A 21310-nucleotide genomic window follows, 5' to 3' on the forward strand; every position below is an offset into this window, starting at 1 on the left:
TTAAGTTTTATCTTGCCCTTCAAAGGTCGACTAAAATGATTCATACAGCCTGAAATCTTCACCCACATGTTCACGTAATATCCATATTAATCTAACTAAAGCATCGCATGACTCGAACTTCCAGACAAGAAAGTCAAGCAAATGCCAATGGATGAACCAGCAATGTTTTGTCAATCTTGCCTAAAGTCAGCGTGTATAATGCACTTAAATGCACATTTCCATCATAGAGAACGCCAGCCGTGTGTTTTTCCGCTGTAATGTTTACATTATAACTATATGAGCTCATAACTGTGTGGCTTTACCTGCAAACATTTCAGTTCTTGTTACCCTGAACCCAACCAGTAGTACAGACTTCTCCAAAACCACTACTCGTGTTTATAACATTTAGAGTAATATAATTGAAACATGGCTTAATATGCTTGAGAAATGAAAAAAATCAGAGAAAAGTTTAAATCATCATGGGTCTTTATTACTTCAATTTACAAAACGTCATTTCATGCAATGTTTTATCATGTAGATGTTACGCAATATGTTTTCCTTGTTTTGTTTTTGGAAAGAAATAGTCTACTCTTACTCTTAAATGCACTCTTTTAAATACTACATTGAACAAATGACTAACATTAATGGAAATGACCGAGAGATGGTAACTATAACATAAGGATTATTTGTACACTCTAAAAAATGCTGGGTTGTTTCAACCCAATTTTGGGTCAAATATGGACGAACCCAGCCGTTGGGTTAAATTTTTATATTACATTTTTAACCCAATGTTTGGGTTTGTCCATTTGTGTACATTTATCTCCTGTAGTGTGGGCAAACTACATTTTAATTTACCTTCAAGGTATTTTGCATCTTAAAGAGTTCTAGAAATAGTTACATATAAAACATTGTTATTAAACAAAGAAAATAATACACAGTTGCAGAGATAACAGTCAAACACTATTAAAAAAAACTTGTTTTCCAGTGAATCTTCATTTAAGAATGTTTATTTGTACTGGAAAACAGGACATGGATACTGAGGAAGAACATTAGCTTACAGCTCTATACTGAGAGCAATATTAGTAAGAGTTTAGGGTTTCAGGTTAATAATATTTCCAATTATTTACCATACGCCATCATTTCGAACTTTGCTTGGTCTGTCTTCAGTCTGCTGCTTTTTTTAAAGCTATTGAAAGCTTTTTCCAGCTCAATAATAAGTTATTTTAATAACAGGTTATTAAGTACAGGTGTTCACAGACAACAAGCACTCAATTAATAGAAAATGACATTTACGAGCACACGTAATTTGTTAAATCCACATAACAAGTTTAAAATTATAGCTTAATGAGAAACACCTGACAAAAAGAACATTCTCCAAACAAAATGCAGCATTGACATCAGAATGACATTAGTTATATATATATATAATTCCAAGAAATAAACTAATGTCATTCTGATGTCAATGCTGCATTTTGCATCGGAATTTTGCATTTTGAAACAAAATCAACATATTTTTGAATGTTTATGAATTGTTTAGATATACAGGTGAAACTCGAAAAATTAGAATATCATGCAAAAGTTCATTTATTTCAACAATTGAACTTAAAAGGTGAAACTAATATATTATATAGACTTATTACATGCAAAGTGAGATATTTCAAGCCTTTATTTGTTATAATTTTGATGATTATGGCTTATCTTATGAAAACCCCAAATTCAAAATTAGAATATTGTGAAAAGGTTTTCAGCTGTAAGCCATAATCATCAAAATTATAACAAATAAAGGCTTGAAATATCTCACTTTGCATGTAATGAGTCTATATAATATATTAGTTTCACCTTATAAGTTCAATTACTGAAATAAATGAACTTTTGCATGATATTCTAATTTTTCGAGTTTCACCTGTATATATAATAACCATAAGCCGGCTGTTTTAAGTGATTAGCATGAACTCTCTTCTGCACAGACATGCTGGTTTAAGAGTTCAGATTGTGTTGTCTAGAAAAGCAGTGCTGATGTTTAAAACTGATTTGATCACAGATGTTTTTCAGCATCTGCCACTGGGAGAGCCTCTGGAGGGCCAGTAACACGGATCAAGCGTTCAATACACCTCGCCAAGCTAAACACAGGGAAACTTCTGCCAAAAAAGTGCTGGGGGGAAATCATGGAAAAGTGTGAGTTATCAAGACCGGGTGAGTGAGTATACTATAGACAGGTACTCATTACAGAACCTATATTAGAGTGGAAAAGTAGGAATTTCCTGTTTAAAGAAAACTGTGGCAAGCATTGTACCGGAGGAACCGGATAGCTACTCTCGAAACTGTTCAAGGGCTCAGTTTCATCCGAGCTTTTCGTTCGAGCACAGCCAGCCCTGCATTTATGTGGGTTTTGTGTGGCTCTATGTTTCGTCAAGAGGAAGCCGAGCGACCATTGTGGTTTCACAGAACATCTTAACATTGCTTCCTCAAAAAAAAAAAAAAAGTATATATTTTTGATGACCTCCTGTTTAAAACGCACCATTATTTGAGTCTTCTCGGAATCAAGGACCGAGCATTGACAGGATAAAAGCTGAAAAATGGCTGAAAACTATTGACAATTTTATTCTTCACTAAGAGGCATTTTCCAAAATAGGATCAGGAACTTTTACAAAAAAATCTTTTTGTAACGATCAGTGAAAGGAAGTGCTTAACCTTCACAAATGTGAACTACTAATCTAATAAAAAATATATAATATGAGCTCTTATTAACATATATATACATATATTTGTGCTTAAGGGGTTATATGCAAAACGCAAAAACGACCCGAAGTCTTTCACATTAAAATCAGTCTACAAGCTTTCATAGACAAGTTGGGGAAGGTCTCGCATTTTACATTTCTTACAAGCTGTTCACACATCGGCAATAAGAATGTGATTAATATGTGAAAATTCTTACATACAGACCCTTTAATTTTGTTACATATAGTCTAACCGATCTCTATGGAAGCTTGTTTCCGCCACAGAATAAAAAATGAAAAATGTAATTGCGACGAAATGTAATTTTTTTCTCAGAATTGCGTCATTGCGAGATTTAAAGTCAGATTTGCATGATATAAAGTCGCAATTGCAAATTCTAAAGTCAGAACTGCGTGATATAAAGTCGTAATTGCGAGTAATAAAGTCAGAATTGTGTGATATAAAGTCGCAATTGTGTTATAAAGTCAGAATTGCGTTATATAAAGTCGCAATTGCGAGTTATAAAGTCAGAATTGCATCATATAAAGTCGCAATTGTGTTATAAAGTCAGAATTGCGTCATATAAAGTCGCAATTGCGAGATATAAAGTCAGAATTGCAAAATATAAAGTCGCACTTGCGAGATATAAAGTCAGAATTGCGAGATATAAAGTCAGAATTGCGAGATATAAAGTCGCAATTGCGTGATATAAAGTCAGAATTGCGAGATATAAAGTCAAAATTGTGTGATATATAGTCGCAATTGTGTTATAAAGTCAGAATTGCGTCATATAAAGTCGCAATTGCGAGATATAAAGCCGCACTTGCGAGATATAAAGTCGCAATTGTGAGATATAAAGTCAGAATTGCGAGATATAAAGTCGCAATTGCGAGTTATAAAGTCAAAATTGTGTGATATATAGTCGCAATTGTGTTATAAAGTCAGAATTGCGTGATATAGTCGCACTTGCGAGTTATAGTCAGAATTGCGTGATATAAAGTCGTACTTGTGTGTTATAAAGTCAGAATTGTGTGATATAAAGTCGTAATTGCGTGATATAAAGTCAGAATTGCGTGATATAAAGTCACAATTGTGTTATAAAGTCAGAATTGCGTCATATAAAGTCGCAATTGCGAGATATAAAGTCAGAATTGCAAGATATAAAGCCGCACTTGCGAGATATAAAGTCAAATTGTGAGATATAAAGTCAGAATTGCGAGATATAAAGTCGCAATTGCGAGATATAAAGTCAAAATTGTGTGATATATAGTCGCAATTGTGTTATAAAGTCAGAATTGCGTGATAAAGTCGCACTTGCGAGTTATAGTCAGAATTGCGTGATATAAAGTCGCACTTGTGTGTTATAAAGTCAGAATTGTGTGATATAAAGTCGTAATTGCGTGATATAAAGTCAGAATTGCGTGATATAAAGTCACAATTGTGTTATAAAGTCAGAATTGCATCATATAAAGTCGCAATTGCGAGATATAAAGTCAGAATTGCAAGATATAAAGTCGCACTTGCGAGATATAAAGTCAGAATTGCAAGATATAAAGTCGCACTTGCGAGATATAAAGTCAGAATTGTGTCATATAAAGTCGCACTTGTGAGTTATAGTCAGAATTGCGTCATATAAAGTCGCAATTGCAAGTTATAAAGTCAGAATTGCAAGATATAAAGTCGCACTTGCGAGATATAAAGTCAGAATTGCGAGATATAAAGTCGCAATTGCGTGATATAAAGTCAGAATTGCGAGATATAAAGTCAAAATTGTGTGATATATAGTCGCAATTGTGCTATAAAGTCAGAATTGCGTCATATAAAGTCGCAATTGTGAGATATAAAGTCAGAATTGCGAGATATAAAGTCGCAATTGCGAGTTATAAAGTCAAAATTGTTTGATATATAGTCGCAATTGTGTTATAAAGTCAGAATTGCGTGATATAAAGTCGCACTTGCGAGTTATAGTCAGAATTGCGTGATATAAAGTCGCACTTGTGTGTTATAAAGTCAGAATTGTGTGATATAAAGTCGTAATTGCGTGATATAAAGTCAGAATTGCGTGATATAAAGTCACAATTGTGTTATAAAGTCAGAATTGTGAGATATAAAGTCGTAATTGCGAGATATAAAGTCAGAATTGCATGATATAAAGTCGCATTTTGTGTTATAAAGTCAGAATTGTGAGATATAAACTCGCAATTGCATGATATAAAGTCGCAATTATCTTTTAAAATGTTTTATTCTGTGGCGGAAACAAAACATAAACACTTAAAAAATAGCAGTAATGGGACGCCAGGGTATTCATGGACATTGCCACACACAGTTAAAGTGAAGGGCGGCCTCTTACCGTATTGCCTTTAAAAGCAGGTGCAACTAACACACACATCAAACAGCTTCTCCTGCCGGCGTCCTGTGGAGCAAACGCCCTCGGAGAGAGTGGAAGCAAGCGGGACTTCATCAATAATAGAACAAAAGCTGTAGGACCTCCGGCTTACCAGCCTAAAACAAACACAATGGCAGTGTTCAAAGAAAACTATAATGAGCAGCTCCGCGACTTCTCAAATCAATGTCTTCTGAGCCGGCCGCTCACACACACACACACACACACACACACACACACACACAGATCAATGAGGCTTCAGGGAGACATTCATCCCTCCATTACTGCAGATTCAAACAGATCATCACCTGTGAGGAGTCGAGATAGCTAAACTCTAGATTAACCGTCAGCGGGCCTTTAAACACACTGAAAACATGCGGTTGGGCATGGGTTATCAATTCTGTGAGATGAGATGACTTTGGTGTGTGATAATATATGAGAAAACTTCAAATTAATTCTGAAATGAGCATTTATAGAAGATGGAATTGTCCTCGAAAAATGCTCTTTTACCAGAAAATACATACTTTTTTATATAAAAAAAATGGGTAACACTTTAGTTTATGGTCCAATTCTTCCTATTAACTATAGTTGTTTATTAGCATGCATATTATTAACTGTTTATTAGTACTTATAAAGCACATATTAATGCCGTATTCTGCATGACTATATTCTACATCCCTTAATCACCCAATACCTAAACCTTACAACTACCTTACTAACTATTAATAAGCAGTTATTAGGAGTTTATTGAGGCAAAAGTCATATAATAGTTGGGTAATCGTGACCCTAATCTAAAGTATGACCAAAAATCGATTTTAAAAATACATTTTGAAATGAAGTTGTGGTACAAAACATGGAATATTTGATGTTTTAATTGTAAAAATATACTTTACGTGCCTGAAAAGACGTCAGTCATGATGAGCCCCCTGATTATCTTTATCAATTATAGATGATAATTTCTAGCATTTACCTGTGTCCTTGATTCCATAAAATGGAATAATTTCCATCAGGACTGGATATAGTATTTAATTACAAGGGCACAAGGTCTATAACTGCGATTACTGTCATTTCTATTGCAGACGGTGACATGGAAGGTAGAAAAGGGCATTCAAAACTACAACTTTTTTGCGTTTTATTTGACGTCTCCATGCATCTGGGATTTAATGGCACGCTGGGACACACGGCTCGTTGAAAGGCTGGGCACGTCGCTCGATGTCAAAAGCTCATCGCTGCAATTACGGCTGAAACTCTTAGCAATCATCCATCAGAGCGGCTGGAGTTCAAGAGTTTTATTGTCATGGTTTATCTGCTTTAATCACCTGAAGTGAAGTGGAAATAAATGTAAAAATACATTCTGTGAAGGCTAATGACTGTCGAGTAGCTTGTGGCCGGGAAACGTCTCGCAAACCCCAGCGTCGCTCTACAACTGGGAACAGTGGGTTGAAATGAATGTCCAGCTCCAGACTCCTGGTGTAAGCTGACAGGGTTATAACACTGTACTGTAATTATAACTTATTCCCATCCATATTCGGCTAAAAGAACACAACGGCCCGTACAAAAGGCCTGACTGATTTGATCCCGAAAATTGCTCCTTTCACATTTAACATAATTAGAGTGTGATTTCTGACCGAATAATTTTAAGGAAAAGAAAATCTGTCACCGTCTGGAAATAAGACTTCAACCCCAGGTGAGACAATGTGTTCCTGTTCATAAAGTCAGAGTATCTGCGGGGTTTATCAAATCATATTTAAAGGGTTAGTTCACCCAAAAATGAAAAGTAATGACTAATGACTCTCCCTCATGTCGTTCCAAGCCTCCGTTCATCTTCGAAACACAGTTTAAGATATTTTAGATTTAGTCCGAGAGCTTTCTGTCCCTCCATTGTAAATGTGTGTACGGTATACTGTCCTTGTCCAGAAAGGAAATAAAGACATCATCAAAGTAGTCCATGTGACATCAGTGGGTTAGTTAGAGTGTTTTGAAGGATCGAAAATACATTTTGGTCCAAAAATAACAAAAACTACGACTTTATTCAGCATTGTATTGTGTTCCGGTTCTGTTGTGGATCCGCGTTCAGTGCCGCCGCTGACGTAAGACGCTGCTGACGTGTGTCTGGTGTGTGTGTGTGTGTGTGTGTGTGTATTCGGGTTCTGTTGTGGATCCGCGTTCAGTGCCGCCGCTGACGTAAGACGCTGCTGACGTGTGTCTGGTGTGTGTGTGTGTGTGTGTGTGTGTGTGTGTGTGTGTGTGTGTGTGTGTGTGTGTGTGTGTGTGTGTGTGTGTGTGTGTGTGTGTGTGTGTGTATTCCGGTTCTGTTGTGGATCCGCGTTCAGTGCCGCTGCTGATGTGTGTCTGGTGTGTGTGTGTGTGTGTGTGTGTGTGTGTATTCCGGTTCTGTTGTGGATCCGCGTTCAGTGCCGCTGCTGACGTAAGACGCTGCTGACGTGTGTCTGGTGTGTGTGTGTGTGTGTGTCTGGTGCGCCTGAGCTTCGTTTACAGTCTGAGGGAGACGCACGCTGGAAACAACACAATCTTCGCAAACATGTCTAAGGATTTCCACACAGAGGAAGACTTGCATTTTTTTGCCCAGCCATATTTATTTGAACCCGAATACACGGACGCACCAGACACACACACACACACACACACACACACACACACACACACACACACGCACCAGACACACGTCAGCAGCGTCTTACGTCAGCACTAAACGCGGATCCACAACAGAACCGGAATACACACACACACACACACACACCAGACACACGTCAGCAGCGTCTTACGTCAGCGGCGGCACTGAACGCGGATCCACAACAGAACCAGAATACACACACACACACACACACACACACCAGACACACGTCAGCAGCGTCTTACGTCAGCAGCAGCACTGAACGCGGATCCACAACAGAACCCGAATACACACACACACACACACACACACACCAGACACACGTCAGCAGCGTCTTACGTCAGCGGCGGCACTGAACGCGGATCCACAACAGAACCGGAACACAATACAATGCTGAATAAAGTCCTAGTTTTTGTTATTTTTGGACCAAAATGTATTTTCGATGCTTCAACACACTCTAACTAACCCACTGATGTCACATGGACTACTTTGATGATGTCTTTATTTCCTTTCTGGACAAGGACAGTATACCGTACACACATTTACAATGGAGGGACAGAAAGCTCTCGGACTAAATCTAAAATATCTTAAACTGTGTTCTGAAGATGAACGGAGGTCTGACGGGCTTGGAACGACATGAGGGCGAGTCATTAATGACATCATTTTCATTTTTGGGTGAACTAACCCTTTAAGGCTTTTAGGGCCTTTTTAGGAGCTGCAGAAATAGAGTGAATATCGTATGAATGAGAAGGGCAAGGTAACATGAATCGCAAACGACTGTAAAAAAAAACATGATTTAAACTTTACAGGTTTTGAACAAAATATAAAAACGTATTTGAAATATTTGAAACGTGCATCGCTCACATTTATTTCATTGAATCATCGCCTTATGAAGTTTAATTATCACATTATTCCTGTTTTACGTCCCCAAATTTGCTCTTGAAATTAACAGTGCATTAACTAATGTTAACCAATACAATATTTGATTGTAATAACGTATTAGTAAATGTTGAAATTAACATTAACTAAGATTAATAAATGCTGTAGATGTAGAAGTATTGTTCATTCTTAATTTATGTTAACTAATGAAATTGTAACGTGTTACAGACTTTTCAGAGTGTTTACAGTAAACTTTTTATGGCCTTAAATTTGATAAAACTGAATTTAAGAGTTTTTAAAGACCCTGAAAATTGAGCACAAATAGTGTAAGATACAGTTTAAAAAAAACCTGCAGAAAAGATTGTTATGATTTATGTTTAATAAAGTAAAAAAAAGTAAAAAATAAGAAAACAAATCTTTATTGCATGTATGGATGTGTGTGTATATATATATATATATAAACTTTTTTCCTAACTTTTTTATATAATATTAAAAAATAAAGATAAGAAAATGTATTTATAAGATATTTATTCATACAAGCATGTCTTCATAGATATTTTTATAATATACATTACATAATATAAATTACAAAGGAAGATATTTTGAAGAATGTCAGTAACCGAACGGTTAACTGGACCCATTGACTTCCATAGTAGAAAAAAAAAAATAATACTATGGATGTCAATGGGTCCAGTTAACCATTTGGTTACTGACATTCTTCAAAATATCTTCCTTTGTGTTCATCAGAAGAAAGAAACTCATACAGGTTTGAAACAACTTGAGGGCGAGTAAATGATGACAGAATTTACATTTTGAAGTGAACTATCCTTTTAAGGATGAACATGTTTCTGTCCATCTCCTATTCCTCCAGCACTGGATCGAGAGCCACATCTCTCTCTTCAATGAGAACGTCAAAACACAAACTGGACACGATCCAATTTATTACCAAATGTCTTTTCACACATAATTGACAGATACATCGGTTCACAGTTTGGTCCGTGCGTGCTGACACACATATCATGCTCTTTTACTGTATGCTTACATAAAACAACCTGACCTATTGAGCTTATATTTGGGGTTTTTGGTCTGGTAAGGTGAAAATAAAAACATCAAACCAATTGGATATATTAAAATGAGAAAAGGTACTGTAAAGGGAAGGGAGGAGTGTTGCTGATCTTCAGTCTAGGCGCTCGGCCCTTGGAGAGCTTCAGCCATGAACAGCTTGCCCAGGTTCTGAGACGTAAACTCCTTAATGGTTTGGCAGTACGTGTTGATTTGACCTGAAGAGTAGATGGGGGGAAATTCACATTTAGAAAGATTTAGGTAAATAAACACTGTGGTGAACCAAACAATGAACAGCTGGACTTTTATTAACTAACATTAACAAAGAGTAATAGATACTGTAACAAATGTATTGTTCATGTTAGTTAATACATTAACAAATTAATCTTATTGTAAAGTGTTACTCATATAATACACTGATAATAAATGAAAATAAAGTTAAATATATTATTTCAGGTTAAATTACAGTATTAATTAGTTCAATTTCACATATATATCAATGTATTGGTATATTATTTTTGCTACCTATACATTTGTTGTTATATTATTATTGTTATATTTAATTGAAATATACATTTCAAATTATCATATTTAACACTATTATCACACAGATAATACATCTGTATATACTATAGAATCAGCGAATTAAACAAATATTTTTTATTTAAATATTTACATTATATTCAGTATTATATATTCAATATTACAATATTGTATATACAATATTATGTTATATTGAATTATTTAATACTATCCATGTTATTATTTAATATTATTAGTGTACATATTATAAATAAAATGACATACATCACTTTTAAAATCCTCTTATTTGAAGTGGTATGTGTGATTGGTGCCGTTACCTCAAATAATCACAATTAGATCAAGCTTCTTACTAGCAGCATCAAAAGTTGTGAATTGTTTAATAACTCATGTGCAAAACTGGCATGTTGAATAAAACATCCCCCAAAAAATCGGAAAGATTGCAAAGACTTCCCACATAATCCTTTTCAAAGGCTGAAGATTGAGAACGGGAAACAGCTCTATAGTTACATAACATCTACATAAAGTCCAACCGTTCAGGAGACACATCACCATCTGATCTATAACACACTCCCTACATAACAACTTACAAACAATTGCTTTAAATCCATCTCTGGCAAGGCCTCTGTAATGTTCCTCATAAATCACACCTCCTTCCCCTCATCTCAACTCCACGGGAGAGAAAAAAGGGACGAGTCCAAATCTTTCCAGATCCAAATGAGATGAAATGAGGAGGAGATGTGAACGCTGTGTCGGGACGTCTCGCATCGCTCGAGAGCAGAGATTTGGCTAATCATCCTCTTTATGAACATTATATCCTTCTACTCAACCCTGTGAAGCCTGACATAGGAAATAATAGTGGAATATATATATATATATTAGGGCTGTCAAACGATTAATCGCATCCAAAATAAAAGTTTGTGTTTATATGTGTGTGTACTGTGTATAATTATTTTGTATATAAATGCACACATGTATATATGTAAGAAAAATATGTTATTTATATATAAAATGTTTATATTTACATAAAATATACATTATATATAGGCTACATTCAGTTTATATACAGTATATACATGCAAATATTTCTTAAATCACATGCATGTGTGGGTATTTATGTATAAAAATAATTATACACAGTACACACACATATATTATGTAAACACAAACTTTTATTTTGGATGCGATTAATCGCGATTAATCGTTTGACAGCCCTAATATACTTTTTTTTTAAGGTACAGTTTATTGAACCTTAAGACAAAAGGTTTTTTTTGTCAAGTATCATACTCAATAGGCTATATCAGGCTTTTATAGCTCACACTGTGCCCTAACCAGACATGATGCGATCCAGCGACAAATCATTAGTCTGTCCACACTAGACGCGACTGCGAGATGCGTCAAAATCAATCAAAACCCACAGCCAATCAGAACAGCGTGTGGGCGGAGTCTCGCGGCACCAGAGAGAAATCTTGACAGCACTCGCAAGAAAATGTACATAATCAAACTCACAAATATTACACCATTTAAACACTATTCAAATACATAGGCTACTGAGTTACTAAAACAATCTTTGTCAAAGAATACACTTGCTTGTTCATAGTTTGAATGTTCTTGTTTCCATTGGTTTAATTTCAAGATCTGAGGTGAATTATCCACTGTTGCTTTTACAGCTGCAAAGCTGGAGCACTAAATGATATTCAAAGTCACATTACACACTTTTAACATTAAATAAAGCACATTAATAGTTTGTGTTTGTTGTTCCAGCGCGACGTCGCAGAAATATAGACATGGTGTCATATGTTTTAGTGAGAATATGGAGCTCAAACTCGAGGAGAAATAAAACACCTCTATTTCATCCAGAAGTCAAACTGAGCACAAATATGCAATTTAGTGCAAATGCTGATATTTATAGAGCCAAAAAGTAAAATGAAATTCTGAGTGCTTGTAATGTAAATCAGTGCGTCTACACTCTCATGATGCGATTATAATGGGATGTTGGCAATATTGCGATTAAACTCTCTCATGTTAGCGCAATACTTCTATCAAACTACACTCATAATCATAGTAGCCTCAATTGCAGTAAACTTTGTGGCTTATGCAGATTTTAATCACAATACACAAGCAATAAATCACCTTAATTATTACCGCCCTGTCCAAAGTGTGCATGTTCTCGGCGAACACAGATGACTTGACATGACATGAGACATTATTCTCAAGTTTTTCTCTCCACCACGAATCGCTGAACTCCGTTACAGCGGCATTGAGATGTTCGTCACAGCGCTGAATAACCTTCCAATGCAAACGTGTTTTGCATTTGATGCAAGTAGATTAAAACACAGGCCAGTAACATGCCTACTGTATCAGAGGTCATCATTTGTATAATGGCGGTAAAAAGTACCATTTATTTCCATCAACGATCTGAGGTCAAGATGCAAGAGTCATTTTGGAACACGGCCATGATGTGTCATTTTTTGCCAGGCAGTGTATATTATAAAATATAAGATTTTTAAAAAAAAATATACGTATGAGTTGCAGGAAGGATCACGTACTGGCGATGAGCAGCGTGTCCATGCGTGGAGGCGGCTGGGGAGGCTTGAACATCTTGCTCAGATCTTCCTCTGGAAGAGAAGGCTCTCCTCGACTCTGTCTCTGTGTGTTCTCCTGCTGGCGTCTCTGAACGTACTGAGGGATGAAGAAGAGCAAACGGTTATTAACTTTAACCCGAGGGGGAACCTTTAAAGGGGTCATCGGATGCCCATTTTACACAAGCTGGTATGATTCTTTAGGGTCTTCGTGTAAAGTTTGTAACATGCTTTGGTTAAAATTCCTCAATGGTTGTGTAAAACAACACTCTTTACCTCCTCAACAACAGCTCTGTTCACAGCGACCCGTTTCAGTGCACGTCACTTTAAATGATAATGAGCAAAAAGGGGCTGTTTACACCTGGCCACTTAATGCGTTTTCTGTGATGGGATAGCTATCCGATCGTGAAAAGACCAGGGGCCCTATTTTAACGATCCAAAGCGCAAGTAACTTTGTGGGCGGGTCTCGGCGCTGTTGCTATTTAACCGGCGGGATAAATGACTCTTGCGCTCGACGCAAATCTAAAAGGGGTTGGTCTGAAGTAGCTTCATTATTCATAGGTGTGGTTTGGGCGTAACGTGAAATAAACCAATAAGAGCGTCATATCACATTCTCTTTAAGAGCATGATGAACGAGGTGCGCTTGTTCCATGGCGCAATACTATAATAACGGCGCATTTACCAGACGCGCTTCAGAATCGGTTCACAGCCGAGGAGATCGATGTTCTCGTCAGGGCCGTAAAAGAAAGAGAAGTGACATTGGGGATGGGACAAACCCACCCAAATTAGCTTCGGTTAAACATGCATATAATAATTTGGGTAAATGTGTAAGCTTTATGGCTATTTTTCCCATCGTCATGGACACAACAATGATTTCCCTCGTGTTTTAATATTTTTCCTTATAATAATGTATCATTTGCAAAAAGTAAAATGCATCTGTGTATGAGAGAATCATCTACAGTGTATGCGCGTTGTTAACACTCTGTATTGTGGCCAAGCATGCGCGCTTAAAATAGCCTCTGAATGTGCGCGCAACGCGCCACTGACTTTAGACAAGGTTTTTTCTGGTCAGTGGCGCAATTGTTTTTTGGAACTGCAAAATAGCGCCAGGGATTGTTTGCGCCGGAACACGAATCCTTTTTTGCGCTGAACCGCCCAGGGAGCGCAAATTCATTCCCTAGTTTGCCGGCGTGCGTCTGTGGAGGGAAAAGCCCGCTTTGCACGGGTGCAAAATACGAATGATACATGCGTCGGTGCACAAAGGCAATTGCGCTGGGTGCAAGATAGGGCCCCAGATGTAAATGCTCTCCGAAATGCATTCGAGACGGATTTAAATCCGATCGCTCAAACCACTTCAAGAGGAGGTCTGTAAATTTTACTCCTCCCAAAAATGCTAAAAAATAAACGTATGAGAGTATGTTATAGGCTTTATGTCATGTTATAGTCGGATATGACAACGCTACTGTAGAACGCATCACCGCAGATCTATTCATCAAGCCAACGTGCAAACTATCGCAAATCAGAGTGAAAGTAAGTCGCAGACGCTTAACACACAATCATCTTCATTAAAAGTAAAGAAACAAAATGATCTTACCAGGGCTGTTGTCGCTCTCTCTTAGTGCGGTTTTTGATTTCGAAATTTTAGCTGATGATCAATAAAATGCAGCTCATATCTGTTGCTTTCGGTGACGTGCACTCCATTAAATCTGCATATAGCGCGGGAATTGAAGATCGGATTTATATCCATTTTGCAAAAACACATTTAAGTGACCAGGTGTAAATGGAATCGTTTTGATAAATCAGATAGCTATCAGATCTGAGAAAACGCATGAAGTGGCCAGGTGTAAACAGCCCCCAAAGTGATGCCTTCGCAGACAAACAGCTGAGGGCGGAAATATGCTAATACGGGGAATATGCTAATACGAGAATATGCTAATACGCGACAGTCTGTCAGCGGTCGTGGGCGGAGCATGAGCAATATGACATCATAGTGCTCAGAAAATCCAAACGGCTTGGTTATTGAGAGTGTTTAGTCATTTTGAAGATTAAAAAAAAGGAGTGATTTGGATTTTTTTTCATTGTATTGCTGTTGTTTCCACACACTGCAACGACACATTTATATGCAAACACCAAATAAAAGTGAATTTTGCATCCCTTTAAAGATGGCCATGACAGAGAAGACTGATGGTGTATTTAAAAGCAGCTGTAGTGGGAATTGGATCTGATTAAAGAAATGAGTAAATAAAGAGAGAATCGCTGTGTCACTGCGGTATCAGAGGAGTTTGGGAGGTCGCGTGTTCTTCAATCAATCATGAAGTTCAGGGCATCAGAGCAAGGCCATTACCGTCTCGTCTCTCTCATCCCGTACAGACCTTGATGCACCGCCACTCAATAAATCTCTTCTTTATAGAGTCAGTCGGGCCGCTTCTGAACCCAGACACTCTCGCTTAAACAGGACCATTTGCAGCGTTGTTTTTGAAAATTAACAAAAACTTTCTTCACACTTAAAGTCCAATAAAAATGATATTTAAATTAGGGATGCACCGATATTCAAATTTCGGCCGATACCGATAACCGATAATTCTTTATATTTGAAAGCCGATAACCGATATATTGGCCGATAAATCTAAATCCAAATTTTTGTATAATTTTTGAGAGCCTGATTACAAAAACAAAAGTCTCATCATTAAAAGCCATGTCCCAAACACACAATTATAATGTTCGCATTATCACTTTATGTAGTTTATATGACAGACTTGCATGTTGCACTTAACTGCATTTTCCTTTTTTCCAATCATATTTCAATCATGTTGAACAGTGTGCATCTGAAGTGTCTCAGCTGAAGGAAATAATACATTATTTATCGGCTTTAATATATCGACCAAATTTTCTTATCGGGCCGATAACGATAACATTAAAAATGCACATATATCGGCCGATACCGATATGGTGGCCGATACCGATATGGTGGCCGATACCGATATGGTGGCCGATATATAGTGCATCCCTACTTTAAATATATTAGAAATCATATTACTTTGTGTAGAGAATATGGAAACTATTTTTAGGACCATTAAAAGATTTAATTGTTTATTTTGTGAATTCAAATCAGCTTAATTTATGTACTACTTTACAAAGTTACAACTTAAGTACGAGTTTGGGTCAGACAGATTTTTTTTTTTATTTAAAAATAAATATTTTATTCAGCAAGGATGCATTAAATTGATCAAAAGTGACAGTAAAGACATTTATGATGTTGCAATGCTGTTCTTTTGACCTTTCTATTCAACAGAGATAATATTAAGAAGAAGAAAAGTTACTGCAGCACCAAATGAGCAGATTAAAAATGATTTTATTTAAGATTTTAAATATTCAACTATTTATTAAATTTGTATAAAATGCATCCATTTTGTATTTATTTATTCATTTGTATTCATTCATTGGGGTGAATGGAGGGGAAATGCGTTTAATATCACAATAAATAAATAAAAAACGCAAAAATATATAATTTCCTATTCTTGTCTTTTGGGGTGAAATATGATCCAAAAATGTCTTGACAGTTAGAAACACCCATTATATTGTCTATACTCTGCATTAACAAATAAACACTGATTTAAGAGTAAAATCTTTAATTGCTAAAACTACCAACAAGCCTCTAAAGTGCAACCCTGTGTTTTCGTAACAAAGCTTTGATTACAGCCTCAGAGATAATTCCTGGGTTTCAAGTTGCACAGTTTCATCAATTACGACTGTGATATAATTATATCTTTCAGAGTATAACATCAAGAGTGAAACATCAAGCCTCATCAGCCGCTCGTTCAGCCGTAAGCCCCTTATTGTGATCTTTGTGGTGACAACCTGTTTTCCCAGCAGCAGACGTCACGCTAGCAAGGCTACCATTAAAGTCACTAGCGTTTACATGCTTATGATAGCTCTCATCCCACCAGAACATCAAAGCGTTTAAAAGTGTGTGTGTATCAGCGTCACATGACTCCGTTCCCTTTCTTTAGCCTGTTTCTTCAGTCGTGAAAATCCGATTACTTAAAAGCAGGGATATTATTGTTAACTAAAAATAAAACTATTTAAAAAAATCCTCATTTACTCACCCTGTTGTTGTTCTAATGCCGTACGCCATTTTTTGGACCACAAAAGGAGAATTTTTACAAAAATCAGTCCCTCCAGAAAAACGCGATTATGCGATCGCATGATTCAGTGCATAATCAGCCAAAGTGCGCATATTTATGCAGGTTTTTTTGTTTTTTGAAATACGCCGCACTTTCGACGCATAAATTGCCGATTTCCGTGCAAAATATGCGGGGCTTACATGATTTCATAATCCTCGCATTTTCGGTGCAAAAAAGTCACATATATCTTAGCAGAAAGTTGAAAAATGTTGCGTTTGCTTCACACAAGAGCCGCCGTTTCCCCCCGTTGCCATGGGAACGTTATGAAGTGACGTAATTACGCGACGTGAACACCATCGAAAAGCTGTAAAACAGGAGCACACTTTGTTTTTTTTATATTTTATTTATTCATTTTTACAGAAGTTGTAGCATATTCCTTTTGTAAAGCAGCAGAAATTGTTTGACTCATCAATGTTTTGTAAGTTTGATGTGTTTATTAAGATCTGAAATAAAACAAGATGAGAACTTAAATATTCCCAGCACTTTCTGTGATGTATATGCTTGCTTATCATAGGAAGTAATAAGAAATGACTCTTTACATTAAGGTAGGAGCCTAGTGAGAACAAGGTGTTGGGGAATCACTTTTGTTTCTCTTTTTCATCAAACTGCAATTTTTGCAAGTTCCCGCAATTTCATCGCATAAAATTGCATAAATATCCTGCATATTCCATCGCATTTTTAAAGAAAACGGGCCGCATAATCAAGGATTTTTGCCCGCAACAATCAAAAAAAATATCGCTCATCAAGCTTTAAAAGTAAAAGTATTACAGAATGATCCAATGTGACACGAGTCGTATATTTCAGGTGTTCTGGGTGTATACGACATGGTTTAGTAAAAAAAAACTAACTAACCGGAATTAATGTGTTATTGAACATAAATCGACTGCGCGTTCATGACTCAGTGTTGCGGTTCACTCCGACTCGACCAGAAACAAAACACAATGAACTTTCTTCTCTGAGGTGAATATATCTGTTGTGTTCGTCGTAACAAGAAGTTATCGAGTTCAATAATCTGTGATTCTGACGACCAGAGTTCCAGTACAGAGATATTCAACTCAGTGAAGAAAGAGTACGGACACTTTTTTAGGGATTTCTAGGCGTTGTATTTCATGTCACGTTTTCATCGATCTTGATTTTTCACAACTTGTGTGTGTTATTCTGGGCGAGTCGGAGTGAACTGCGACACTAAGAGTCTCTTGAATGTGACCAACGGCCAAGGTTAGGATTTTCATTAAATAATACATTTAATTCCAGTTTGTTTTTCACCAAACCCTATTGTATCGACCCAGAACACTTGGAATATACCACTCGTGTCGCATGAGATCATTCTGTGAGACGTGTGTCTTTTTTAAGCATGATTTTTTTTATTATTCTCCTTTTGTGGTCTGAGAAAGAAAGAAGGGCATACCGCATTAGAACAACACCAGGGTGAGTAAATTATGACTTATTTTTCATTAGAAATTAGAAAAGTTGCATTGGCAATAAACTGAAATAAGTTTAAAGTTGAATCACTAGAATTATTAATTGGAAATTTACATTTATGCATTTGGCAGACGCTTTTATCCATTTCAAGGTACACATTTACATTATCAGTTCTTGCTTTCCCTGGGAATCGAACCCATGACCTTGGCGTTGCAAACGCGAATGCTCTACTGTTTGAGCTACAGGAAGGCTAAATAAATAAAAACGAACTAAAACAGAAATAAATAAATCTAATCTAAAAAAAAAGAAAAAAAAAGTAAAACTAAAGATTATACAAAAGATTAATAAAACCAAGATAAAACGTAAAATCACAGCGTTTTGAAGTACTAGCACACTTCTCTCAGCAACAGTGTGATTTGAGGCATCATGGGAAGCATGAACACACAGGTGTCTCACTGAAGGGGAAGCATGAACACACAGGTGTCTCACTGAAGGGGAAGCATGAACACACAGGTGTCTCACTGAAGGGGAAGCATGAACACACAGGTGTCTCACCTGATGTCTCTGCTGCTGCTGTTTGCTCAGACTCCGGCAGTGGTTGTTGTACTTGATGATGTCCTGACTCATGTCATCCACGCGGTCCATCAGCATCTGCAGGCTCTTCTCCAGATGAGAACTGCAGAGGAACAACCAGGTGCTTGTTCTTTAGTGAACACACACATAAAACAAATCTGTTTGTGTACTGTGTAACACGCTATGGAGAAACTTACGTTCACATGTCATCCTTAAAATGACATTTATATTATTGTCTGATTTGTTTTAGCAAGGCTACAAACACCCTAAATGTTTGATGTGTAATGACATTACCAAAAAATAAAATAAAATCAAAGCTACACTGACATTTTTTGTTTTAGAATAAGATGTTTGTTTTTTTTGTTTTTTTTTGTATGTTTTAGAATTGAATTTTTACGGTTGAATTTATTTTGTTAACAATACACTTCATCAAAAATAACTCCTTTGAATTTTAATATATATTTTATTTTATTAATTTTCTATTAATATATATATACTGTATATATATACATACATACACAGTATATTTATACACTGTATAAACATACAATATGTATATCTATATATATACGTATATATATATATATATATATATATATATATATATATATCAAAGAACCCTGTAGAAAAACCCTGTCATTTTTTAAATATACATATGCCATTTATTAGTATGATTCCAATCTTACTAACCTCACATGTTTTGTAGGTAGTGTATCTAAATATCCTTAAAACATGATATTTCCCACTATTTCCCCCTGTTTTAAGCACAAAACTCAAAATTTGGTTTGGAAAAATGAGGTAGATAAACGTCAGATCTTATACAGTATTGCTAAAAATGTATTTTGTTTTGAATCACATTTCACCTGAAAACAATACAAAAATACTGATTAGGGAAATTAATAATTTCAGCAAATTATTATATTGAATTTCTGAGGTAATAATATTGCTTATTCAAAGCTCATTTAATATTGTTTATTCGCTCACAGCACATTGTTATTGAAAACTCAACATGCTCAAATTCACGAATAAATGATCAGAAATGTAAAACTCTTCCAGTATCTCGGCAGCACCATAAAGATCAAAATCTTATGGGAACGTCAAATGATCAAAGCACATCTTAACCATCAACAGAGTAACACAGAATTTTAAAAAAGCTGATTCCTCATTAATAATTCATCCAAACATTTGCATGTATCATGTGATATGCAAAACAGATCCCACTGTATCTAGTAGAATGAGATTCATATTTAATAACAGGACAGCAGCCATAAGCTCCATAAGATCAACAATGGGGGAAATGTCTTCAAAAGCGCTTCATCTGATCTCGGAAAACCCCATTAACAACAAATTAGCCTCGCCAGCATGATTCATTAATCTTGTGGGAAAACACTGGACGGATGTGTGGAAGTGAGATCCCGCGGGAACAGCTCTTCATCATGCATGAACATGTACACACACACACACACACACACAAACATACACATGTGAAGCGACACTGGACGGATGTGTGGAAGTGAGATCCCGCGGGAACAGCTCTTCATCATGCATGAACATGTACACACACACACACACACACACACATACACATGTGAAGCGACACTGGACGGATGTGTGGAAGTGAGATCCCGCGGGAACAGCTCTTCATCATGCATGAACATGTACACACACACACACACACACACACATACACATGTGAAGCGACACTGGATGGATGTGTGGAAGTGAGATCCCGCGGGAACAGCTCTTCATCATGCATGAACATGTACACACACACACACACACACACATACACATGTGAAGCGACACTGGATGGATGTGTGGAAGTGAGATCCCGCGGGAACAGCTCTTCATCATGCATGAACATGTACACACACACACACACACACACACACACACATACACATGTGAAGCGACACTGGATGGATGTGTGGAAGTGAGATCCCGCGGGAACAGCTCTTCATCATGCATGAACATGTACACACACACACACACACACACACATACACATGTGAAGCGACACTGGATGGATGTGTGGAAGTGAGATCCCGCGGGAACAGCTCTTCATCATGCATGAACATGTACACACACACACACACACACACACATACACATGTGAAGCGACACTGGACGGATGTGTGGAAGTGAGATCCCGCGGGAACAGCTCTTCATCATGCATGAACATGTACACACACACACACACACACACATACACATGTGAAGCGACACTGGATGGATGTGTGGAAGTGAGATCCCGCGGGAACAGCTCTTCATCATGCATGAACATGTACACACACACACACACATACACATGTGAAGCGACACTGGATGGATGTGTGGAAGTGAGATCCCGCGGGAA

General features: G+C 36.8%; 1 protein-coding gene across 1 annotated transcript in view; it reads right to left on the reverse strand.

The window, feature by feature from the left end:
- Positions 1-9672: 9672 nt before the first annotated feature.
- Positions 9673-21310, reverse strand: part of eif3hb (eukaryotic translation initiation factor 3, subunit H, b) — a 97422-nt gene continuing 85784 nt past the window's right edge. The window contains exons 6-8 of the mRNA XM_056241356.1: positions 18937-19057; positions 12743-12875; positions 9673-9871 (exon numbers count right to left, since the gene is read on the reverse strand). Coding sequence (XP_056097331.1) covers positions 9774-9871; positions 12743-12875; positions 18937-19057 — 352 coding nt within the window. The 3' untranslated portion in view covers positions 9673-9773. The remainder of the gene's footprint in view (positions 9872-12742; positions 12876-18936; positions 19058-21310) is intronic.

The sequence above is a fragment of the Rhinichthys klamathensis genome, unplaced genomic scaffold (assembly GCF_029890125.1).
Source record: "Rhinichthys klamathensis goyatoka isolate OS25496 unplaced genomic scaffold, OSU_Roscu_1.1 h1tg000637l_1, whole genome shotgun sequence".
NCBI classification, from domain to species: domain Eukaryota; kingdom Metazoa; phylum Chordata; class Actinopteri; order Cypriniformes; family Leuciscidae; genus Rhinichthys; species Rhinichthys klamathensis.